Source organism: Thalassophryne amazonica, chromosome 18, assembly GCF_902500255.1.
Source record: "Thalassophryne amazonica chromosome 18, fThaAma1.1, whole genome shotgun sequence".
NCBI classification, from domain to species: domain Eukaryota; kingdom Metazoa; phylum Chordata; class Actinopteri; order Batrachoidiformes; family Batrachoididae; genus Thalassophryne; species Thalassophryne amazonica.
This window is the reverse complement of record NC_047120.1, coordinates 18,548,496-18,575,086: the sequence shown is the minus strand read 5'-3', so window position 1 is coordinate 18,575,086 and position 26,591 is coordinate 18,548,496. Positions and strand designations below refer to the sequence as shown.

The window sequence follows — 26,591 nt, the reverse complement described above, 5'->3', positions numbered from 1 at the left end:
GAGGAACAAAGAACAGTTAGATGGGGGCGCGTTTGCACCCAAGACTCCGAACAGCAGGGAAGTTACCTCCACCTCTCGTTGGAACAGTACTCCACAAGCTATACACTAATCCAAAAGGATACACTCCGTCAGCTTTGATACGTTACCTCGTAGGTAGAAACGATATCTCGGCAATGAGGTGGAGGTGCCGTCCTGCTGATATACCCCACAGATGATTGCCGTCAGCTGTCTCAGGTGATGGGTGACAGCTGTCACCGTAGCTGCTCACGTGAGGCGGCGGTGCCCTCTGGTGCCTGGAGCCCGCACTCCAGGCAGGGCGCCCTCTGGTGGTGGTGGGCCAGCAGTACCTCCTCTTCAGCGGCCCACACAACACCCCGGGCACCAAAAAAGGCGACCTCTGCTCCTAACTGGCAATTAGGATGGGTAAAAATGCAGTAAACACATTTCATTGTGCAGGGAACATGTTCCTATGTGCATATGACAGTAAACTTATTTTGAATCCTTGAATCCTCACGCCTTGGTTCTTCTTTCCTGAAACTCCTGTACACATTGGGTAATACAAATGGCAAGTTCCGAAGTTCCAGGCCCAGCTTGTTAAACTGAGTGGACGTGCCAGTTTAAGACATGCTTGTTAAAAATGGTTTCTGCTGACACCCCCACCCTACGAATAGTTTGTGATGACAAGCACACACTCCACCTGTGATTTAGTCTCTCCCATGATTGAGGTTTTAAACTGGTAGGAAGGAGTTCCAAGCTTCAATGGCTGTAATTGGAGAGAGTGCACTGAGCATTGTGCATGGACTGATGCAGCATTGTTTTTGCTGGAGTTGTAATGAACACAGTAAGTGAGATTATAGGAGCCTGGAATCACAGTGGAGTTTTGACAGATTGACTGTTGACACACATGGAACCAAAACCTGTGGCACTGTCAGAAATGTTTGACCTTTGAGCTTTAAACTCTGGGCTGCCACCAGCAAAGAAAAAAGGAGCTGATTCTCTATGGAGAGTCGTGTAGCCATTATAATATATATGTATAATATGTGCGAAGCGGCGCAAGCTCGCTCATGGTACAGGAAGTCCCAAACAGGAAGTGTCAAATTTTGAGTCCACAGTGAAACAGGTCAAATCTTGAACACATCCTGGATCGAAAATAGAGGAGATCTCGTGGGATCATGCGGGAATTCAGTGGTAAGTTCACACTGAAACAGTAACTGTCAAATTATGAGTCCACAGTGAAACAGGAAATGTGAAGTGTTGAACGCTTCCTGCAGCAACACTTCCTGGATCAACAACAGTGGAGATCCCGTGAGAATTCAGTGGAAAGTTGACACTGAAACAGGAAATGTCAAATGTTGAACTCTTCCGGGAACGCTAAACTGAGAGGCGGTGTGCACCTTGACAGGTCTTGAGGTAAGTCAGTTACTATTTAGCGTGTATATTACATGTAAAAATATTTTGATCTTTGAAAATAAGTAAGTTGAAGGGTTTTAGCCATGCTAATGCTCCCCTGAACAATTTACTGAAAAAATATTCTAAAGGACCAAAATGATATGGTGAGGAACTTCTAGGAAACTTCAAAGCATTGCATGCTAAACTATATTTCCAAAATACAGATCAACTCAAGTGATCAGTTTCTTTTGATCTGCAGATGGCAGCACATGGTGCGTTACATGATATCACAGTACAAAAAGTAAATTCATCTCACTCCAGTCGACCACATTGCTAGAGTCATTTCAGAAATATAAAATATGCAAAATAATTCTGGGTCCTGAAAATTGCTGTAGGTGATTAACTGGATCTATTTTTTCCTGATCAATTTTCTTGTGTTTGTGTTAACAGTGTTCTCCCAAATCGAATGAAAAAGATCAGATTGATTGGACATGATGTACTGTGTCAGGAAAAGAGGACAAACAAGTTGCAATGTCCTGCAAGATCAGATTGATCTGATAAGGGAGCAGGTTCTAGATATCTTGTGGTTATAAATGGATACAAAGGTCTTGATTGTGATACGTCAGTTACACTGAAAGCTGAATTGCTCAATAGTGATGGCAAATATGCTGCTTGAGCATGAAACTTGTTGGCATAAACTACTAAGCTGTGGGACAAGAAAGAGTGTAGAAAGTCCGATTGTGGGTGAAGAAAGAAATCCCTCAAATACACTGATGTCTGTTCCTGTGGTGGCCTGGGTCCAAACTGACTTCTAAATATTTGATAAATAAAAAACTATTTGATTTGATGAAGCTTTGGATCATTTTGTGATGTTCCTACACAGTCAAATGGAGGTCCAGCCTTTTGTTTATAGCTTAGTTCCTTTCTTTAAAAATTTGAGTTTATTTGTGACCAAATTTTTATTTATTTAACTTTGTAACCAACAAAAGACACACCAAGAACTGACAACATCATAAAACAAAAATAAAACAGGACAACTCAAAACCTGTGGCACTGTCAAAAATGTTTGACCTTTAAACTCTCGGCTGCCACCAACAAAGAAAAAAAAAAGAAACTTATTCGCTATGGAGAGTTGTGTAACCATTATAATATATATGTATAATATGTGTGAAGCAGCGCAAGCTCACTCATGGTACAGGAAGTGCCAAATTTTGAGTCCACAGTGAAACAGGTCAAAAGTTGAATACATTTTGAACTGACACTTCCTGGTTTGACAATAGAGAAGATCTTGTGGGATCTTGTGGGAATTCAGTGGAAAGTTGACACTGAAACAGGAAATGTCAAATGTTGAACACTTCCAGGAACGCTAAACTGAGAGGCGGTGTGCACCTTGACAGGTCTTGAGGTAAGTCAGTCACTATTTAGCGTGTATATTACATGTAAAAATATTTTGATCTTAGAAAATAAGTTGAAGGGTTTTAGCCATGCTAATGCTCCCCAGGAGCATTTGCTGAAAAAACTCTGAAGGACCTAAATGACAGGGTGAGATGCTGAAGAGCTTCGCTCGTTCATGTCCGCGACATATACAGTTTAATATAATATACATCTCGCAGTGACGGGCACCTCTGAGATCTTGCGAGAATTGGGGGATTTGAAACCTCAATAGGGTGAATTGATTGCCAGCTACAGAAAGCAACACGTTTAACAGCTACAGAGTCTCGGCCAAATAAAAACATCCAGGATAAGCTTTCTTTGTGGTCAAAGATCATCATAAATGACTTATTTCAATGATTCAACACAAACTATTTGAGTGTGTGTGTGTGTGTGTGTGTGTGTTTATTTCCTGGAAGGATGTCTGTTTGAATCACCTGCATGCCACAGCCTGTTTTGTGATTGGTCAGACTGCTGTGACATCACAGTGCGTGATGTTTTTATTTGGTGCAGCAGCAGCAAGATGCAGTTTGACAGACGTCTGTGAAATCGGAGAGGTAAGAACCTGACAGCTGTCACACTGCTGTGATGAACTCGTTACAGAAAACTGCTTTAATCATTTTTTAAAAACTTTCCCCAGACTTCAGAAGATCCGGATCTGATCCCTATCAGGAACTTCATCAGCTCAGTTCAGCACAAAGTGAACGATGAAGGTAGGTCTGAAAATTCAGACTGATTTCAGGTCTGCAAGAAATGATGTAAAATAAAAACATATTAAATATTGATGCACACAAAGGGCTTTTTTTAAAAATTAAATTTTAATTCAGTTTTATTTAATGTCAGAATTGAAAATGTGACAGTTTATTAGGACATTAAAAGTACTAAAAATAAAAGATGGGGGGGGGGGGGGGGGGAGAGGAATACAGTGAGGCAAATAAGTATTTGATCCACTATCGATTTTGCAAGTTTTCCCACCTACAAAGAATGGGGAGATCTGTAAGTTTTATCGTAGGTACACTTCAACTGTGAGAGACAGAATCTAAAATAAAATTCAGAAAATCACATTGTATGATTTTTAAATAATTTATTTGTATTTTATTGCATGAAATAAGTATTTGATCACCTACTAACTAGCAAGAATTCTGGCTCACATAGACCTGTTAATTTTTCTTTAAGAAGCCCTCTTATTCTGCACTCTTTACCTGTATTAATTGCACCTGTGTGAACTTGTTACCTGTATAAAAGACACCTGTTCACACACTCAGTCAATCACACTCCAACCTTCCACCATGGCCAAGACCAAAGAGCTGTCTAAGGACACCAGGGACAAAACTGTAGACCTGCACAAGACTGGGATGGACTACAGGACAACAGGCAAGTAGCTTGGTAGAAGACAACAACTGTTATGATTATTTATTAGAAAGTGGAAGAAACACAAGATGACTGTCAATCTCCCTCGGTCTGGGATTCCATGCAAGATCTCACTTTGTGGGGTAAGGATGATTCTGAGAAAGCTCAGAACTACACAGGAGGACCTGGTCAATGACCTGAAGAGAGCTGGGACCACAGTCACAAAGATTACATTTGTAACACATGATGCTGTCATGTTTTAAAATCCTGCAGGGCAGCAAGGTCCCCCTGCTCTCACCAGCACATGTCCAGGCTTGTTTGAAGTTCACCAGTGACCATCTGGATGATCCAGAGGAGGCATCAGAGAAGGTCATGTGGTCAGATGACACCAAAATGGAGCTTTTTGGAATCAACTCCACTTGCCATGTTTGGAAGATGAAAACAACCCCAAGAACACTGTCCCAACCATGAAGCATGGGGGTGGAAACATCATTTTTGGTGGCGCTTTTCTGCAAAGGGGACAGGGAGGATGGATGGGGTCATACATCACAAGATTTTGGCAAACAACCTCCTTCCCTCAGTAAGAGCATTGAAGATGGGTCATGGCTGGGTCTTCCAGCATGACAATGACCCCAAACACACAGCCAGGGCGGCTCCGTAAGAAGCATTTTAAGGTCCTGGAGTGGCCTAGCCAGTCTCCAGACCTGAACTCAATAGAAAATCTTTGCAGGGAGCTGAAACTCAAAACCTGAATGATCTGGAAATCTGAATGGAGGAGTGGACCAAAATCCCTGCTGCAGTGTGTGAAAACTTTGTCAAGAACTACAGGAAACACTTGACCTCTGTAATTGCAAACAAAGGTCCATCCATCCATCCATCCATCCATCCATTTTCTTCCGCTTATCCTACGTCGGGTCGCGGGGGCAGCAGCTCAAGCAAAGCCACCCAGACCTCCCGATCCACACATACCTCCCCCAGCTACTCCGTGGGAACCCCGAGGCGTTCCCAAGCCAGCTGACAGAAGTAGTCCCTCCAGCGTGATCTGGGTTTTCCCCGGGGCCTCCTCCCGATGGGACGTGCCTGGAGCACCTCTCCATCGAGGCGTCCAGGGGGCATCTGGAAAAGATGCCCGAGCCACCTCAGCTGGCTCCTTTCGACGTGGAGGAGCAGCGGCTTGACTCCGAGTTCCTCCCGAGTGACAGAGCTCCTCACCCTATCTCTAAGGGAGCACCCAGCCACCCTGCAGAGGAAACTCATCTCGGCCGCTTGTACTCGCGATCTTGTTCTTTCAGTCATGAGCCAAATCTCATGACCATAGGTGAGGGTCGGAACGTAGATCGATCGGTAAATCAAGAGCTTTGCCCTCCTACTCAGCTCTCTCTTCACCACGACGGTCCGATACAGTGACCGCATCACTGCAGACGCTGCAGTGATGCAGTGATTGACCTCTCTAATTGCAAACAAAGGTTTCTGTACCAAATATAAGGTCTGTTTTTTCTATTGTATCAAATATTATTTCATGCAATAAAATGCAAATTAATTAATTAAAATCATACAGTGTTTTTTTTTAGATTCTGTCTCTCACAGTGAAGTGTACTACGATAAAAAATACAGACCTCTACATTCTTTGTAGGTGGGAAAACTTGCCAAATCAACAGTGTATCAAATACTTATTTGCCTCACTGTATTTCACCCCCCCCCATATAATTTTAATCTTGTAAATTTGTGAGCAAAAGTCACAAATTTGGAAGAAAAAAGATTTTTTTACAAGAAAAAAAAAACCTTTAATATTCTTTGACATCAAGTCAGAAATTAACAAGGAAAAAGAAACCTGGGATTTTTTTATTTATTTATTTTTTACGTCTTGGAAACAATGCTTCACTTTTTAGGTGCATAGTGCACCACACATGAAACATGTACAGTTCAACACCTCAAACATGGCTGAATATTGGTTGTCACATAATTACTGTTAAGATTTGAGGCCAAGATATAAACAGAATCTGATAATTCCCAAAGATGCAGGACAGTAAAACACAGGTGGATTCAGAAGATGCCAGGGTTTAATTACAGTTGGTGAGCGGTGGACAAAAACTGGAGACTGAGTAGGCACAACAAAAATACAATATCAACCCACTTCGGGTGAATATCCAGGGCAAGGTTTCTATAATGGCTGAGTGGATCCTTGTCATTTGATTGGTGCTTTGTATGTCACATGACATGGATTAATTCATCCCATTTGTGTTGCATTGCATTTAGAGTCCAAAAGTGGTTCCATACATTTGGTACCATTGCACCTGCACATGCACAAGCATGTCCTTGTGCACATGTATGCACATGTGCAGGCACACAAAACAAATCCACTGCGCTGTCTGGAGGCTGCTGGCAGGAAGTTGGAATGAAAAGCTGGACTAATTTCTGATGTGATTTTTTTTTTCCTACTGCCCTGAAGATGTATACAGTCTTTTTTGGTAGTACGTGTGCGCATGCAGGGGGGACAACGACTCTACCAATACATGATTTGATTGAGCTAACTGACGCTGCTAATTGTTGTAACGCACACAAAACAAATCCACTGCGCTGTCTGGAGGCTGTTAGAAGGAACAAAGAATGAAAAGCTGGACTCATTTCTGACATGGTTGTTTTTTTTTTCACTGCACTCTTTTTTTTTGTAGTACACACGCACACAAGCGCCAACCCAGTTGCATGTGTGTGCATGCGCAAGGGGGACAACAACACGATGACTTGATTGAGCTAACTGATGCTGCTAATTCTTGTAACACACACAAAATCCACTCCACTGTAAGCCGTCTGGATGTATGAAGAACTGTTCAGATGAAAAGCCGATATGATTTTTGGTTGGGCTGAGGAACTACACAGTCTCATTTTTTATTTTTTTTTTAATGGAAGTCCTAAGTCAGTGCACAGCATCACTGGACTACACGTCACAATTTGGACTTTAGCAGCAGTGGAAAACCAAAATGTAAGTCCCTTTTCTGTTGTTTATAAATTAATAAAATGTCAAATGACAAGGATCAATTTTAGCTTTTATATAAAGCAAATAATGAATGTTTCTACATTTTCTCAGTGGAACAGATATTTAATTCAGTGAAAGCTGGAACATACCATTCAACTTGGCTTCACCTCGTTGAATGGTATGTTCCAGCTTTCACCTCATGAAATATTCGTAACATTGAACTCATAAACATTCATTATTTGTATATTAACTAAGGCAGTCAATCTTCAAGGGAGTACAAAAAACAGAACTTAGTACTTACAAAAATGGAGTAGTGGAGAGAACACAGGACATCACAAAAGGTAAGCAGTCACTTTTAACAACAGAATGTTAAACAGTACTGCACAAAGACAACCACCTACAATGGACCCGCAAGGAACATGAACACAGGTGATGTTAAATACTGATTCACTAATGAGACGATGGATTGCAGCTGGGAAAAGAGCAGAGAAGATGTGATGGACAAAGGTGAACATAAGAGGGCAGCAGAGAACCGAACATGAAATGGACACGGAGGGCAGACCAAATGACAACTCAGACACAAGAAGGCAGTAGAGAACCAAACATGACATGGACCTGGAATGCCGCATTCACACCGGACGACACGCAAGCGACGGCGGCGACAGGTTGCCATGTGATCCCTATGGAAGGACGGGTTGTGGTGCCACAAAAGTTCAAGCCACGCAATTTGACACAATGAACGCGAATGAAACGATTGGCGCGAGTGGCGCAAATCGCGTTGCCTCCTCCCCAAGTTGAAAAATCTGAACTTTTCATCTTGTCGCGTCGCGATGACCAATCAGGGACTGGATATGTAGTGATGTGGAGATGTCTGGAGTTTATACTGATGTGGACATGTCCCGTCTGGTAGCCAGCCTGTGAGCAGGACTTATGTCCCTTTTGTCCTTTATTTAACAATTATGACAGAGTTTGAGGGGAGAGCGAGCAGCAGCACCGCAGCAGTGGCAGCAGCCAGTTTTTTTTCACATGCGTGCGAATGAATCGTCTGTAATATAATTTTATTAACTACACAGATGTACAATAAAACAAATGGTGACTGGTTTATAAAACAATTATGACAGAGTTGGAGAGGACAGCGAGAAACTGCAGCAGCAGCCAGATTTTTTTTTAAATTGTTCACATGTGTGCGCGGGAATGGGACCTGGAGAGGCAGAAGTACAACTGAAAGCGGCCGTCATGTTGACACAGCTCCTGCAGCAAATGATGAAACTCCCCGAATTGTGAACGTCTCATGAGGATGTTATGAACCCAGGGATGGCGCCGCTGGTGACGTTTGTCAGCTTTCCACAACAAATAGAGCACAGCAACTCGCTCCGTGTGATCAAGGTCCGCCGGTGTTGACTTGACTGACAACTGTAGCTGGCAAGCGGAATGGAAGCTCCTCCTATTTGATGACACACTGCGGTGAATTTTCGCAGCGAAAGCAGAGCGACACATCGGGCGAAGGTGGCACGTCCATCGCCAGGCGAGGCATGCAAATTTGTGGCGTCGCGTGTCGTGCGGTGTGAATGTGGCAGAAGGCAGACCAAGTGATATAACAGGGCAGCAGCGAACGGAACATAAGACACAGTGATACAGAAACTAGTTACACTTATGAAAAGTCCCAGGTGCAAAAATGAAGGATGATGCCAAGACTGGGGGGAGACATGACTGGAGGATACAGTGAGAAAGACAAGACAGACATGACCAGGAAATATAACATGAGCCAACAGGTGGGACTGAACCATGACGGACAGAACACAGCACGCCTGCAGTGAGGAGCAGCCTGCTAACGAGCCTGCGGAGGGAACGGACACAGAGAGACAGCAGTGAAGACATACGGAAATGGGGACCGGGACCCCAGACTCAGACCAGAGAGAGACACAGGTAAGAGGTAAAGAGGAGTGCCTGAGACAAGATGTGTTATCACCTACGCTCCACGCCTCCAGCAAACACACCCACAACTACCACTCATTCATCCATACAACACGCCCACATACACAGACACTCACAGACAGAAGAGATGAACAGACACAGAGAACTAATACTGACTAACGCAGGACAAGTCCGGACAGGTTGACAAAGAACTCGGACACAGAGAACTAAAGGCCCTTTTCCACTGCACAAAGTAGCACTACTCGGCTCGACTCTACTTGGTTTTTTGCTTTTCCATTAGGGTTAGTACCTGGTACCAGGTGCTTTTTTTGGTACCTGCTCAGGAGCGGTTCCAAGCGAGCCGAGTTGATACTAAAATGTGACGTCAACAGGCTGACGGCCACTGACTCGTCAGAGAATATCATCATTGGACGAGTCATGAGCGCCGTCCGAGACGAGATTCAAACCCGCCATTTTTAAATATTTGCTGCGGTGTTACAGCGACAGTTTCTTTCATTTCATGGCAAGTTATTTTTTTACTCGCACAAAACCACACCCTGATCCATGGATGAGTTGCGGACTTTCTGTGTTTTGTGGTGGAAGAGAGAATACAGAGCGAGCTGGACGAAGTGAGAAGATCTCCCAGTTTTGTGCCGCTCATGGCTCACCGGACATTACAGGAATGCAGAGAAAAGCCGAAAAAGTGATTACAGGACCACAACAGCCGGAGTGGGTAGAACTGTAAGGGCTGGAAATGGTTTGACCACACGAACACCATTTATGGTCACTGACTGGCGAGCACTGGGAGGCAGAATGACCACGACTGGTAAGTGATTTTGTAAATACTTTATAGTTCGTAGTCTGCATGAAAGCACCGTTTAAACATTACTTAACCCATTGGCAGTAAGAGCACTTTAACAAACAAGGATATTTTGAGTCTAAACTTGTGTTAAAGTAATTTTCAATTTAATTTTTCAATTTATTTTAATTTATATAGTGCCAAATCACAACAAGGTTGCCTCAAGGCGAGTCACACAAGTAAGGTCTAACCTTACCAACCCTCAGAGCAACAGCGGTAAAGAAAAACTCCCTCTGAGGAAGGAACCTCAAGCAGACCAGATTCAAAGGGATGACCCTCTGCTTGTGCCATGCTACAGACACAAATTACTAAACAATTCATAAAACGAACATACAGGGAATGTTGCTGGTGCACAGGACGGTTTCTGGAACAGATACCGTCTACACCTCTAACAGAGAGAAAAGAAAAAAGCAGAATCAAGCATCAGAAAGACAAATACAGTGTAATTTGTCAGCATTAAGCAACAAGAATGACAGGAGAAATATTAAGGTGATCGCCGGCCACTAGCCCTAAGCTTCACTAAAAGACCCAGAATTTAGGTAAAGTTGAGGCCGTGGCACGCTCCGTTTACTAATAAAATGAATTAAAAGAGTAAAAAAGCATAGAAACATATTATGCCAGTATGCTAGCCATACGAAAGGGAAAATAAGTGCATCTTACGTCTGGACTTAAAAGTCTCTACAGAATCTGACTGTTTTATTGATACAGGGAGATCATTCCAGAGAACAGGGGCATGAAAAGAGAAAGCTCTATGACCTGCAGACTTTTTATTTACCCTAGGGACACAAATAGTCCTGCACCTTGAGAATGCAAAGCCCAGGATGGTACGTAAGGTTTAATTAGGTCAGCTAGGTAGGGAGGTGCCATTCTGTGAACAATTTTATAGACTAGTAGCAGAACTTTAAAATCTGATCTCACTGGGACAGGAAGCCAGTGAAGAGATGCCAAAATGAAAATGAAAGTAACATCGTTGACTAGCGTATGCAGAAACAGTGAGCTCGTACTTAGCTTTGATTGCTAATTAGCAAGCTAGCTAACTCTGTGCTCAGCTTGAAAGTGTTCACTTCTAACAAATAAAAGCACACCTAACGTCAGCATGTCAATAATGAACGTGTGTACATCTAATTTAATGCCAGTTTTTTAACCCTCTGGGGCCGACGCCATCGTATATGACGACTAAGACCAAGCTTTACTAAATTATAAATAACTTTTTAATGATATGAGATAGAAACTTACTTTTTTTTTTTGCTTAAAAAGTTTTTTTTTTATATTTATTTCATTCATTTAAAAGAAAAACAGAAAAGCAAAAAACAAAAGCACCACAATACCAGAATGAAAAGGAGCAGAAAGAAGAACAAGTCTTATGATTTCTGCCCCTTTTAACAATACAATCTTTCAATATACAGCATCATAGTCAACATTATTTAACAGATTGCATTTCTTTAACTTGTCACATACCACTGACCCATTTCATAATTATGACCATTAATTAATAGATTACATCACTGACAGGTTACATTTAAACTTAAGACACTCCAAACATTATTAACAGTTTACTTTTTTTTTTGACTTTCTTGCAGCCCACTGACTTACTTCATAGTTTCATACTTACTTAATACATCTAATTTAATATGTTTTTTTAAATAATTTAAGCGACCTTAATTCTTTAATTTCTTTATTAAGATTGTTCCATAATTTGACACCGTTTACTGCAATACTCCTTTCCTTTACTTTGGTTCTAAATCTTGGTTTTTTAAAGACTTCTATTCCTTTCATTTATAACTACTTACTCTTTTTTCAAACATATTTTGAATGTTTGTTGGTAAAGTATTTTTATTAACTTGGTACATCGTTTGTAATATTTTCAAATCGACTAAATCATGAAATTTAAGTACCCTATACTTAATAAACAATGGATTAGATGGATCTCTAAAACCACTGTTACTAATCACTTTTAAAGCTCTTTTCTGCAAAATAAATAAAGGTTGTATATAGGTTGTATATGTTGATCCCCAGATTTCTACACAGTAAGTTAAATATGGGACAATCAATGAATTGTACAATGTTAATAAACCATAACTATTTAATGAATATTTTACTTTATGCAAAACAGCAATGGCTTTCGCTATTTTTCCTTTTATGTAATTTATGTGTGACTTCCATGTAAGATCTTCATCAATCATGACTCCTAAAAATTTCATTTCTTTTACCCTTTGTATATCCATTCCATCTATTTGTAATGACACATTATTTTTTTTCGCTCTATCATTAAACAATATGAAATTTGTCTTATTAATATTTAGTGACAATCTGTTTATATCAAACCAATGTTTAACTTTTTCCAACTCAAAGCAAATAAAATGCTGCCAAGCACATTGGATACATTCACAAACTCATTGATATACAAAATAAACAGTTTGGGTCCAAGTACCGATCCTTGTGGTACTCCATAAATAATGTTACACAATTCTGATTTGGTATTATTTATCTGAACAAACTGTTTTCTATTTTCTAAGTATTTTTACCCACTGATGTGCAACACCTCTTATTCCATATTGTTGTAACTTGTGGAGCAATCTTGAGTGGTCTATAACATCAAAAGCCTTTTTCAGGTCAATAAAAATACTTACAAAATAATCCTTATTATCTATTGTTGTTGATATTTTCTCTATTAGTTCCATAATTGCCATAGCTGTCGAATGTTTTGTTCTGAATCCATACTGAGCATTATTTAAAATATGATGTTTCTCAATAAATTTATCCAATCTTGTTACAAAAACTTTTTCCATAATTTTAGAAAACTGTGGAAGCAATGATACTGGCCTGTAATTAGAAAAATTATGTTTGTCTCCATTTTTATATAATGGGACTACCTTAGCAATTTTCATTTCATCTGGAAAAACCCCAGTTGACAGAGACAGATTACAAATATAAGTAAATGGTTCAATAACAATTTCTATTATACTTTTTACAGTCATCATGTCTAAATCTTCATGGTCAGTTGATCTTTTGCTTACACAGTTTTTTTTACAATATTTCTTATTTCATCTTTTTCCACATTGTCCAGGAAAATACTATTGACCGAATTTACCAATGTACATAATTTATCTTCTATTATTGGTTTATTTCCCACCAGACTTGACCCTACATTTGAAAAATAATCATTAAACCCATTTGCAACTTCTTTTATATCATATATCTCTTTATTTTCCTTAACAAAGTAATTTGGAATAGTTTCTTTCGTTCCATCACTATCAATCACACTTTTTATAATTCCCCATGTTACCCTCATATTATCTTTACTCTTATTTAGTTTTTCACTGTAATAATCTTTTTTTTGTTTCCTAATTATTGTTAATAGTTTTTTATATTTTTTGTATTTATGTTCTGATTCCTTTGTTTGCAATTTTAAAAAGCACCTGTATAAATAGTTTTTCTTTGCACAAGCATTTTTATTCCCTTTGTCAGCCATGGTTTATTTACTCTTTCTTACTAATTTCAATTAATTTACAATTTTTATTGTATGATTTCATCAATATTTTCATAAATGAGTTATATGCTACATTAACATCACTGACATAAACTTCTTCCCAGTTTTGATTTTTAAGGTCATATTTTAATGCCTCTAAGGCATTAACTCCGTGGACTTTCGAGCCAGCCATTGGCCATCTTTGTATTCCTCATAGAAGCTGTGTGATGACTTGCGCAATGTGAGTGTCCAGTCGGAAATGGTTCACCATCACATGCTTCTCCAAAATCCAATTGTATGGCAGATTTACCTCATGTGAAAAGCCAAAGATCATTTTCAGGAATGATATGTTACTAGTTGGCCCGTTTGACTAGCCCCCTGGGTGCTCCAATGAGTACATACTATTAGTACATACTCAGTACGCCCTGCACCATTACGCACAGCGAAAGTGAAAGCAGACGGAGCAGACGGAGAGCCTCTGATGACAATCTCACATGCTAAAACATAGATATGAATGAATGAATGAAAACTGTTTATTTCGAACATTTGATACAACAACAATTACAAGATAGATCAGTAAAGACAACAACAAAAAAGTTCCTACTGTGTACCCAACATGTCCGAAAAGGGGTAGGGTGAAGCATCAGCTTTTATCCCTACCCTTCTTCCCCACAACCAGTAATACCCTTTGCCACATTACACATAGATTCCTACACACCTAAATCGATATCAATATATATATATATACATATACATAAACATATATATATACATACAACATCAACATACATACACATATACATATATACACATATATATGCACAAACATAAATATACACCTTCACATACCTACTTACATACAAAATACTATATATTACAAGCCGAAGGAAAAAAACAAAACACCCTAACCCTCATTACCCTTCCTCCTCCCTATACCCAGAAAAAAACATATTTTTGTACCGCTGTTTGAACTGGTTCATGCTTGGACATTGCTTGAGCCCCACTCCCAATCTGTTCCACATCCTCACCCACAGACAGAAATACAGAAACCTTTTAATGTTGTTCGTGCCCACTGATGCTTTAAATTAAATTTCCCCCTCAGACTGTAATCCCTGATCTGTTAAAAAACATATTTTTAATATTGCTGGAAGTAAATTGTTTATTGCTTTATACACAATTTGTACTGTTTGAAAATGAACCAAGTCTGTGAATTTTAAGAATTTGGATTGTAAAAATAGTGGATTTGTATGATCTCTATAGCCAGTATTATGAATAATTCTTATAGCTCTTTTCTGCATTACTGATAGTGATTGTGTTGTACCTTTATAAGTATTACCCCATACCTCTGCACAGTACTGTAAATATGGTAAAACCAGTGAGCAGTAAAGAATGCGGAGTGAGTTGTGGTCCAGAATATGTTTCGCTTTGTTTAGAACTGAAATGCTTCTTGACAGTTTACTTTGTATATGTTTTATATGAGTCTTCCAGTTTATCTTATCATCTATTATCACCCCCAGAAACTTATTTTCATGTACCCTTTCAATATCTACCCCCTCGACTTGTAACTGAACCTGTATGTCTGTATTACAATAGCCAAATAACATGTATTTTGTTTTACTTAAGTTTAATGATAATTTGTTTCTGTCAAACCATATTTCAATTTTCCCATTTCTATACTGATCCTCCTCAGTAACTCCTGCAAATCCCCCCTGAACAAAAAATGCTTGTGTCATCTGCAAATAATACTAATTTTAATATTTTGGAAACATTGACAATATCATTTATATAAATTAGAAACAGTTTTGGACCCAATACTGACCCCTGTGGGACGCCACAAGCATTGTCCAAGCATGATGATGTATATTCCCCCAACTTCACAAACTGTTTTCTGTTACTTAAGTAGCTTCTCACCCAGTGCAACACCAACCCCCTAATCCCATACTGTTCAAGTTATTGATTAATATGTCATGATTAATTGTATCAAAAGCCTTTTTAAGGTCTATAAATATTCCAACTGAATGTAATTTGTGGTCTATGGCGTTTGTAATCTCCTCAACTGATTCTATTAATGCAAGTGATGTTGAACTATGTGCTCTGAATCCATATTGACTATCAGTAAGTAATTTATGTTTATTATGAATATGTCTAATCTTATGAATAACTTTTCTAATAATTTGGAAAATTGTGGAAGCAAAGAAACAGGTCTATAATTTGTGAAGTGGTGTCTATCCCCAGTCTTATACAGCGGCACAACCTTAGCTATTTTCATTTGATTGGGAAATTTACCGGTTTGAAATGATAAGTTACAGATGTATGTTAATGGTTCTACAATCCATTCAATGACCTGTTTTACCACCACCATATCAATTTCATTTAAATCGGTAGATGTTTTATATTTACAATTATTCACAATGTCTATAATTTCATTTCCATCCACTGCTGTGAGGAACATTGAACAGGGATTTCTTTCTATAAGATTATTATCCCAATCCTCAGATTGGGAATCGGGAATTTTTTCTGCCAAGCTTGGTCCAATATTTACAAAAAATCTTAAAAACCGTTGACTACCTCATCCTTATTTTCCTTCTTGACATTATTTATCAATGAATACTGAGGGTAACTCTGTTTTTTATTACCTTTTTGAATAATGCTATTTAATATATCCCATATTCCTTTAATATTGTTTTGTTATTATATAATATGTTACTATAAATTCCTTCCTACATACCCGTATAATATTAGTTAATCTATTTTGTATTTCTTATATCTATTTTCTGCCTCTTTAGTCTTTAGTTTTATGAATTCCTATACAGTGTATTTTTCTTATTACATGCATTTCGTAACCCTTTCGTCATCCATGGTCGAGCTTGGATTTTTTGTTTTCTGTAGTCTTGTTTAATTGGACAATTTTTATCATATAATGATGTAAATATTTGTAAAAAAGTTTCATATGCACTATCAACATCACTTTCACTGTATACCTTTTCCCAGTTTTGCTCCTGTAAATCCTTCTTTAGGTGTTCATGTTTTCCTCTGTCCGCACTCGCCTGTATTTTATTTTCTCCTCTGGCTGATTCCGCCGATGGTTTCTATTATAAACGATGAAAACTGGTAGATGATCACTAATGTCATTGATTAATAATCCACTCACAGTGTTATTCTCAATATCATTGCTGAATATATTATCAATTAAGGTAGCACTATGGGATGTAATTCTGCTGGCCTGGTGATTTTTGGATATAAAAATAGATAGATAGATTAGATAGATAGATACTTTATTCATCCCCTATAAGGGGAAATTCATCTGCCCGAGAGCATACATACATACATACACAATTCATCCATACAATAAAATACCAATAAATAGACAAATATAAAAACACATGGAAATAAAACTACATTAACAAGAAGCGCGTTAACAGTCTCATGGGGCAAATCTCAGGAGAGAAGAGTGTGTAACTATCAGGATTGCTCCACTAGTTTGCATGTGAATGTTACTGGATAACTCTGTTGCTTTCTCTGCGTAAAGCACTGATTACCATATCAAAATAACAAAGCACATAGACCATTTTGAATATATTGTTCAAAATGTGCGTTTGTGTTTATTGTTTGAACCTTTTTGTTGTACAGTGTTTCACAGAAGACCTCAAATTACCTTTATAAAGTGTCAAAACAGTTGTTTATTATAGTTCGCTGTGTGTTTTGAATAAATGTGTGTGGAAAATTATTTTTCGCTTTATTTTTCCTTGCCTATTTTTGATTGTAAACCTTTATTACAATATAAAACACAACAAAAACACATATATTCTGAAAGCACAGGTTGTCCTGAACAAAAAGAGAAACTTGATTGTGGGATGCAGGGAGAGCTGTTAATAGCTGTTAATAGCAATAATAAAACATTAATGCCAGGCGAATGAACTGTACAAAAAATGCCCTAGGACCCCAGAGGGTTAACATGTTGCCGTGTCGTGTTGTGCTTGTAATAAAGTCGTGTGTATTTCTTGAAGAATCCACTTCCAGAAGCGAGGAGGGTTTGGACACCGCCCTAAAATGACTCCCCAGGCTCCTCTAACCCGTCACCAGCTTCATCAAGGTGCAGGATCACACAGCAACATGTTATCAAGGGTAAGAATAAATGTCTTCATGTAGCTCTTAGCTCCCAAATACTATATTATTATTATTGTTATTATTATTATTAATATGCATATGTCCGGGGAAGACCCAGGACACGCTGGAGGGACTACATCTCTCGGCTGGCTTGGGAACGCCTTGGCATCGGTGTGTGTGGATCGGGAGGTCTGGGCGGCTTTGCTTGAGCTGCTGCCCCCGCGACCCGACTCCAGATACGGAAGAAAATGGGAGGATGGATGGAGGATGGGATATGCATATGTCGCGGACATGAATGAGCGAAGCTCGTCAACATCTCACCATGTCATTTAGGTCCTTCAGACTTTATTTTCATCTCTCGGCTGGCTTGGGAACGCCTTGGCATCGGTGTGTGTGGATCGGGAGGTCTGGGCGGCTTTGCTTGAGCTGCTGCCCCGCGACCCGATCCAGATAAAGCGGAAGAAAATGGATGGATGGATAGATGGATGGATATGCATATGTCGCGGACATGAATGAGCGAAGCTCGTCAACATCTCACCATGTCATTTAGGTCCTTCAGACTTTATTTTGAGTAAATGCTTCAGCAGAGCATTAGCACAGCAAAAACCTTTCAGCTTCTGGGGGAGCTCCGCCTCCCCTAGACACCCCCCCCCCCACCCCACCTTTTTAAGCATTTTTCTATATTTGCCTCTCACATGCCTGGAAAAGCTTCTCGCCATCAAATCATGTCCTTTAGGTCCTTCAGACTTGTTTCAGTAAAATGGCTCTTGAGAACATGAGCATGACTAAAACCTTTTAGACCCCGTTTTAATTTTTAATTTTTATACCATTTTAAATACAAGAAAAACAAAAAATAAAGAATTAAAAATTTCTAAAATGATCCTCTTCACATTCAAACTGAAAGCAAATCTCTAAAACTTGATAAAAACCTGTAAATAATAATCAGTTTTATTGCCAGTTTTCTTTAGACAAGTCAGGGGATGGAAACATGATAAGTGATAAGAATGATAAATTCTAACAATGGTGACAAAGGTCAGTTTCAGTTTGTACAGGGGTCAAAAGTTAAAGTTGCTCCATTAATTTTGCTCCAGCTGTATTTGATGCTTGTATCACCATTTGAAGGATTGTTTCAGTTATCTGCTGCACTAAAAAGCCAGCAGAGCATGAACCAGCTGCTGTCTGTTAGGTTAAACGTGTATATAAGACCCCCCGAATTAAAGGAGAAATGCTGCTTTTAACAACCTGGACCTCATTTCTGACATAAAATATCGTCGTTTACACACCAATATGTTTGGTGTGATTAGAAGTCCATAGTTCAAACAACGTGTTCAGTTCAAATCTGAAGCAAACATTTTTCTTTTTCTACTAAGGTGGATTAGAACTTTTTGTGGTGCACAGCACCAACTACTGGACAGGAGGAACCTAGCAGTCAATGTAACTCACTGATTTGAAAATTCAGCTCTTTCAACCAGACGTGTGGTGTCGTGACATGTCAATCATCTGTGTCCAATCAGATTTCAGGGGAGTCCAGTGAAACCCTGGCCTCCACTCTAGCTCCACCCATGCCAGGAAGCGAATTTGCGAAATGTAGGATAATAGGGGAAGGTTCCGCCCTTTTCGCCTCTGATTGGTTAGAAGGTGTCTACCATGATTGGCTATTTGATTTGGCCATAAAACTTAATCTTAAATTCAAGAACTGCCGTTGTCTTATCTCGATCGTAACAGTATGCGCACATATATGCGCCATGCCGTTATATTTATATTCCAAGCTCATGTTTTCATAGCCTTTTTTAGAGCGTGTTTAGATTAGTCTTAGCTTTTTGGGGTAGTTTTGAGATGAAAATGTGAACTTACAATGTCATCACAGTGTTGGATTGTTGTTTACTCTGTTGGCTCCATTGAACAGTATCCTATTAAAGCGTATGCAGATTTGTGCAATGCCTGGGTCCAAATGTAGGCCTATGCAGTAAAAAAAATCTCCACTCTTAACCCATTTCAACCCATTGGTCACAATTGTGACCGGAAAAAACTTGACACTTTTAAGGCTTTAAAAATGTTACTGAATCAATCATCAGTACATGTAGAGCAAAAATGGAGACATGGAAGGCTTTGAATGAGGTATGTGCAATATCAAGTGCGTAGTGCAATTTGTCACATGACCAGAGCTGTTTACATTATAGTGGCACAGACATAATCATATTGTTACACCAATGCTCTCAAAAAAAACCTTAGGAAGGTTTGTTAAAATAAACATATCACCAAGATTGGCAAATTTTCCAGAATTCACACTTTTCTCTGTGCAATCATCAAAATATGAACATACGAGGTCTGTCCAAAAAGCAACGGACGTGCAGAGGATTTCGCGCATCGGCACGGAGCCGCTCATGGCGCGCAACAAAAAAACACTTCCGTGTTGGAAGTCTCACAGGACATGTTGTGGCATGTCCAGCTGTTACACATTTTCTCGGATACTCACTCGACTGAAAAGCCATCGAAAGCCGTCTGAATCTTCCGAATGGTTTCCAACACGGAGGTGTTGGAAACCAGGTAAGGTGAGGTGAGGTGAAAGGTGTTGTTGCTGTGGGCCGTCTTTAAAAAGGTTTTAACACTCCTTAAGCCATGTGACGCTGACAGAATCTTCACCGAAAGCCATCTGAATCTTTCGAATGGTTTCCAACTGGCTGTCTCTAACAGTTTCTGAAAAAAATGTCATGGAGCAAAGCGGCAGTCGCTTAGCCATTTCCCTGACAATAAAAATCCGACGAGGGGGGTGGACCAGTGCTCACTCAAAGCCTGCCCACAGGCGAATGACGCAATCGACAGGCGTGAAAAAACTCACGCATGCGCACGAAGGTTCAAGCTTGGCTGACGCAATCACACGTGATTCAAATCCATATAGTTTTTGAAAAAATAAAAAGGTCCGTTACTTTTTGGACAGACCTCGTATCTCACTCAGAAATGTTATTATGACTTTGTGCCAGCTCAGTTCAACACACTCAAATTAAAATCGTAAACATACCTCCCCCCACCCCCACCTCAGTGGGCCTAACATGTCATAATAGTCCATTATTATCACCAGGGTTGGGTAGGATTACTTTGAAATGTAATCCAAAAGTAATCAGATTACAAGTAATCCAAATATATGTACATACATACATGTAATCCACATGTATAGTAATACAAATGTATGTACATACATACATGTAATCCACGTGTATTCTTTCAAAGTAATCCTACCCAACCTTGATTATCACTTACTGAGGCGTTGCTGGGCCGGTAGCATAGATTTACATTTACGCTACCTGGCTATACCTGCCCGCAGTAGCAGGCAGGTATTGGGTAGCGGGCGGGTATCCCAGTACCCGCCTGCTGTGCATAAAGTGAAGACATCATATCATGCGCAACTCAAGAACTGTCCACAGACGATAACATGAAAAGGCGAGACGTGTGTGTTGGTCTCAATATGGATATTCCGTATGATTGTATCATGGATAGTCCGACAATGAACAGCAGCCAAAGCAGCGAGCTTGATGAGGACGCACTGGCGAATTTGGCACATGATTTACATATTTTCATGTCTGGGAAAATTTGGGGATTAAATGGTTTAATAATGTGAAGTAATAACGAGGTGACTGGTAGTAAGATACACTGGGTCACCAGAAACTTTTTCAAGGCATCATTCAGGAAGAAACGGTCTATAAGGGAAATAAGGCATGAACATGTATAACAGTTTATTACTAGATTGTAGAATTCTAATATCAAAAAGAAACAAAGAAAAACAGGCGCTTGCATTTATGTGTTGACATGAAATGTAATAAATACAATATAGAAATGACTGTTTATACGGTTTATCTGTTTATACTGATAAACCTATATTTTATTTAATCTGGGATCGTGCAAATATTCAAAGGTGCAGGAGCAACAAAAACAAATACAAATACATAAAAAATATATAGCTGCAAGCAGCCATGTGGGGGTCGAGCAGAAATGGCAGCGTAGATAACGTTAATGTTAGTTTGCTCACTACTAGGATAGTAACTTTACTGAAGATGCGATGGTGAGCAGCCATTGATAAACTGTTCACCTGCGATAATCAAGTACAGCCTTCTCGTTATTTTGCAGATATATTTACCACTTAGCTTAAAACATTTACCACTTTTAAAACATTTCTCTCTACTCAGCTGTCAGTCAGTCAGTCTGCCCTGCCTGAGCACGAGATAACATTTCAAAACAGACTCCTACTGCTGATCACCTTCCAGCCAATCAGAGGTGAAAAGGGTGGAACCCAGAGGTGAAAAGGGCAGAACCTTCCCCTACCATCCTACGTTTTGCAAATTCGCTGCCAGGAAGTGTTCAACATTTCCTGTTTCACTGTGACTGAGAATTTGGCACTTCCCAGCTTGCCACTGAGTTCCAGTGATATTCCATGGGATCTCGTCTGTCAACCCAGGAAGTGTTTGACATTTGAACGTTTCCTTTTTTACTGTGGACTTGAATTTTGGCACTTCCTGTTTAGGACGCCCTGTACCATGAGTGAGCTTCGCTCATATTATTATTATATTATTATTATATATTATTATTATATATTATTATTATTATTATTATTATTATATTGTTATTATTATTTAAACTTGCTTTTGTTAATCACTTCCCATTTCTATCTTGATTATTGTCCAGTCAAGAGAAGATGGAGCCTGTTCCAGCAGTAGAATCTGTCCATCCTGATTGAGGCTGAAGCTGAACTGGGCCCATCGTGATCAACAAATCCGATTGATCCTCAATGACACCTGCTCTTCTTTATTTGCTCTTCTTTTAGTTGCAGTAAACACTTTGACTTATGTGACTGTATCATAATTTTGTGTCAGTTCAGGCTGAGTCAACAGTAAAACACATTTTGTCATTGATGTTTTGGTGCAATGATGATTCATTTCTAAGAATTTTTAATTTGGGATTTGCCACTCCAGAAGACACTGCACACTACATCTGGCTGAATCTTTACAAAGATGCTGGAATAATTATGTTTAAACTGAGATTTTAACAAATGGTATTTAACATAAACAAAAAGGTTTAGACACTTGAGTGATAGCGCCATTACATCAAGGAGTTCTGGCTGTACGAAGGTTATGGTTTAATGAGATTTAACATGAAATAATTTATTCAGATATTTTTGAACAACCAGTTTTACTGTTCGTTTACTTTCATTTACATTTATGGCCCCATTAAATGTAAAACTTGTTTTACTACTGGATTATGCTCAAACAGGATTCCAATTTTTCAGCATTTAATTTATGTCAGTAAACCTTGGTAACCTTTACAAATCAAATTTATGTGGCACAAAAGTGGAGACATTTCTGCAGAAAGTACAAAAATGTATTGTTGGTCAAAATTCAATGAAAGACAACAGGTGTGTAACATGTAGGCAAATGATGACAAAGGTGTCCCATTCTGTGTCAGCGTTTTACAGCGGTGACTCTGAGAAAACCATCTGAAACACGCACACAGAGCATACATATTTTAATTAGTGCTGTCAGGTGATTTTAAAATAATGTAATTGATTACAGGTCTGTGATTACTTAATCTAAGTGAATCATTTAATTGCATATCTGTGTGTGTTTGGGGCATTAAATAATCTGGTAAAATTAAAAGGATCTGGGTGATTTCTGTTACATATGTCAAGGAGGTATTAAACAAGCTGTGACATAAATTGATCTTAAATCAGGAGAACTGTTTAACTGTAATTTTAAATCTGTCCATTGAACATTAAAATCTGGATGAAAACATCAGCTTTAAGGCTGTTTGAGTTCAATGATGATGTTAATTCACGGTCATTAAAACCGAACTAACATTTTGTGCATGAATGTCAGTAAACGCACATTTGAGATTTATTAATACGTTATCAAAGCAAGTTACTTTGGAATGAAAAGTATTAACAACCCAGTTATTACTTTCAAAAACAAGTCTTTATTTCCAGACCAAGTCACGTTTAAACAAAACAGAGCTAAGTGTGACTAAAGGCGTTATAGGTGCTGTAATTAATTCAAAATAGTGCTTTATTTTGACAGCCACCATTTTAACACTTAATAGAAACAACTTGCAGTTATTACAGTATTGTCCACTGGACTTACTTATGAGCTACTTACTAGGAAGCTAGCTACAATTAGCTTACCGTTCATGCATCGTCAGCTTGTATCCTCTCGTCTTTGGCTTCATATTGTTGTATGATTTCTCAAAGTCTCCTGTACTTTTGAAACGTGTTTCATCTGCTGCTTTCTCTTAAAAAACCCCACAGAGCAGTCAGCACGCAGAATCCTCCATTGTTGTTTGTGTCACGTATAAAACCACGTCACTGGACTTTGCTCTAAAAACCCCGACCACGTTGAGGAGGTACTATTTGTAGTGGAAAACGACGCGCCTGGAACCAAACCGAGTCGAGTTGAGCTGAGTAGTGCTGGATCGATGTCGTGGAAAAGGGCCTTTTTACAACAGAAATCTTGGACACTGACCATTTAGAAGACGGGACAGATGGACAAGGACTGACACAAATTACCAAGACCCTAAAAACAACCCAATGGGATCCTAACAATTACCATGTTTTCTGAATGCTGAGAAACAGAAATAAATACAGTTAAAGTCACAACTAATGAGTTTGTCCTCAAAACGACAACTCACTTGAACCACTGGATATATTTCTGTTCATATCCTGCTTACAGTTTGTCTATAATTTCTTATTTTTCCTTATCTTGGATTGACATGTCAGAATATTTACCCTGCCTCCCATTTGCACATTTACTCTGCACAGTTTTTTCCACACACTATCACCACTGTTGCTGAGCGGTTGGACCTGCAGCAGGTCATAAAAGTCTACATGATAAGCTGGAAAACTCAGGTGAATCATGCATTTTGTGATACAAACATGCCCTTTGGCATAGTCATAGAGCATGACCAACTGAATATTTCAGACATAGTGACAGGCTGAAAGTGCCCCCTGGTGGTAGGTAGTATCATCGACATTTGGACACCCTCTTATATGCTGTACTGTTGTAAAATAATGGCTATAGTTAATTTTACAGTGCACATGTTGCTCTCACACTGTATATTATGTGCTTGTGAATATTATTTTGGCAATTCTATATATCTCTTTTTCTGTCCATCCATCATCCATCTGGTCATCTGTTAACAGCCGGTTACTAAGAAGGATAATTTCTCAGAACCTATGCTGATTGTAGATACATAATACACTTGTATGTACACTTGGATAGAAATTTTTTATTTGACCTTTGCCCTTTGTCATGTGACCTATATGAACAAAATGTCATGGTCAACTGTGGACCAGGTGTTAGTGCAAACTAAAGCATTGCATGCTATATTCTATTTCCAAAGTACAGAGTAACTCAAGTGATCGGTTTCTTTTGATCTGCAGATGGCAGCACATAGTGCGTTACATGATATCACACGACATAAAGTAAATGTATCTCAATTCAGTAGACCACATTGCTAAATCCACTTTAAAATATATCATAATATATGTAAAATAATATGATTAGACTTTTACAGGGTTATTTTCTCAGAGAATGAATAAATTTAGTTGTATGCACAAAGGATGCTGTGTGACAGTGAACCCATTTTAATAGGATCCTTTCATGACAAAACGCCTGCAGATTTCACCATAAGTTGTCTTCAATTCAAACTGAAAGACCAGACTGAAATTATTGCAGGTAACACTGGCAGTGTTTGACTATTTTAGCTTGTATCTCCAGTTCTGGAACTCTCTTGATGTTGGATTTATTTGTTCATTCTGTGGTGATGGGTATCATTCTGGGTACTGAAAATCACTGTAGGTGATTAGTTGGATCTATTCTTTTGTGATCAATTTTCTTGTGTTTGTGTGAACAGTATTTTCCCAAAGGGGATGAAAAAGATCAGACTGATTGGACATGATGTTGTATACTGTGTCAGGAAAAGAGGACAAACAAGTTGCAATGTCCTGCAGATTGATCTGATAAGGGAGCAGGTTCTAGATATCTTATTGTTATAAATGGATACAAAGGTCTTGATTGTGATACGTCAGTTACACTGAAAGCTGAATTACTCAATAGTGATGGCAGATATGCTGCTTGAGCATGAAACTTGTTGGCATAAACTACTGAGCTGTGGGCCAAGCAAGAGTGTAGAAAGTCCGATTGTGGGTGTAGAAAGAAATCCCTCAAATGTACTGATGTCTGTTCCTGTGGTGGCCTGTGTCCAAACTGACTTCTAAATATTTGATAAATGAAAGACTATTTAATTTGATGAAGCTTTGGATCATTTTGTGATGTTCCTACACAGTCAAATGGAGGTCCAGCCTTTTGTTATAGCTTAGTTCCTTTTTTGTGTGTGGTTGACCCAAATTTTATTATTTAACTTTGTAACCAAGAAAAACACACCAAGGACCTGACAAACATCATGAAACAAAATAAAATAAACAGGCCCAGGACAACCTCACTGAAAGTGCCACATCCACACACTCTGGAGACATGACTCAAATCTTGCCAACACATCATCAAAGGTAACCTCCACGTCAAAAAGCCTTAAGATCAACCACTACTCGATTCCAGAGAACGATAGTTTCCTCCTAGGGCCCTGTCTCACTGGCGTTTAGGAGGATTGCGGATGGAATGCGCACAAAGTGGCCCACATCCGCAAAACAACCGCAATAACCGTGTAACATTCCTGTATGAGTCGGCCGCCATCCGAACATGTCTGTGATCATCCGCAGAGGCACGCATGTCCGCAGCCAGGATTTTTGAGGGGCTCAAAAATCCTGCTGCGCATGAGATCCACATCACTGCCTGAACACATACTGAAGACATACGCAGGACATACACAACCAACGCCGCATATCCCCTGTCATCCGCTGATATCCGCAACCGACGGGTTGGTGCGGCTTGGCGGCGGACCGGGACAGCGTGCAAAACAGATATGACGCGCGGCCAGCACGGCCGCATAATCACGGTCGCAATGGTATGTCGCTACATGCAAGACAGAGTGGGCATTGATGAAGCGAGTGCATCACGGCCCGCTGTGCCCCTCATGGGGGCGCCTCCGCAATCGCCTTCGCT

General features: G+C 39.3%; 1 protein-coding gene and 2 long non-coding RNA genes across 3 annotated transcripts in view; all 3 read left to right on the top strand.

The window, feature by feature from the left end:
* Positions 1 to 1,071: 1,071 nt before the first annotated feature.
* On the top strand, positions 1,072 to 1,530 carry LOC117530506. Its single transcript, XR_004566383.1, has 2 exons — positions 1,072 to 1,120; positions 1,340 to 1,530. It is a non-coding gene; the product is annotated as an uncharacterized LOC117530506 (long non-coding RNA).
* Positions 1,531 to 2,578: 1,048 nt separating this feature from the next.
* On the top strand, positions 2,579 to 2,835 carry LOC117530504. Its single transcript, XR_004566381.1, has 2 exons — positions 2,579 to 2,620; positions 2,724 to 2,835. It is a non-coding gene; the product is annotated as an uncharacterized LOC117530504 (long non-coding RNA).
* A 513-nt stretch (positions 2,836 to 3,348) lies between these two features.
* Positions 3,349 to 26,591, top strand: part of LOC117530496 (microfibril-associated glycoprotein 4-like) — a 54,860-nt gene continuing 31,617 nt past the window's right edge. The window contains exons 1-2 of the mRNA XM_034193412.1: positions 3,349 to 3,377; positions 3,461 to 3,533. Coding sequence (XP_034049303.1) covers positions 3,528 to 3,533 — 6 coding nt within the window. The 5' untranslated portion in view covers positions 3,349 to 3,377; positions 3,461 to 3,527. The remainder of the gene's footprint in view (positions 3,378 to 3,460; positions 3,534 to 26,591) is intronic.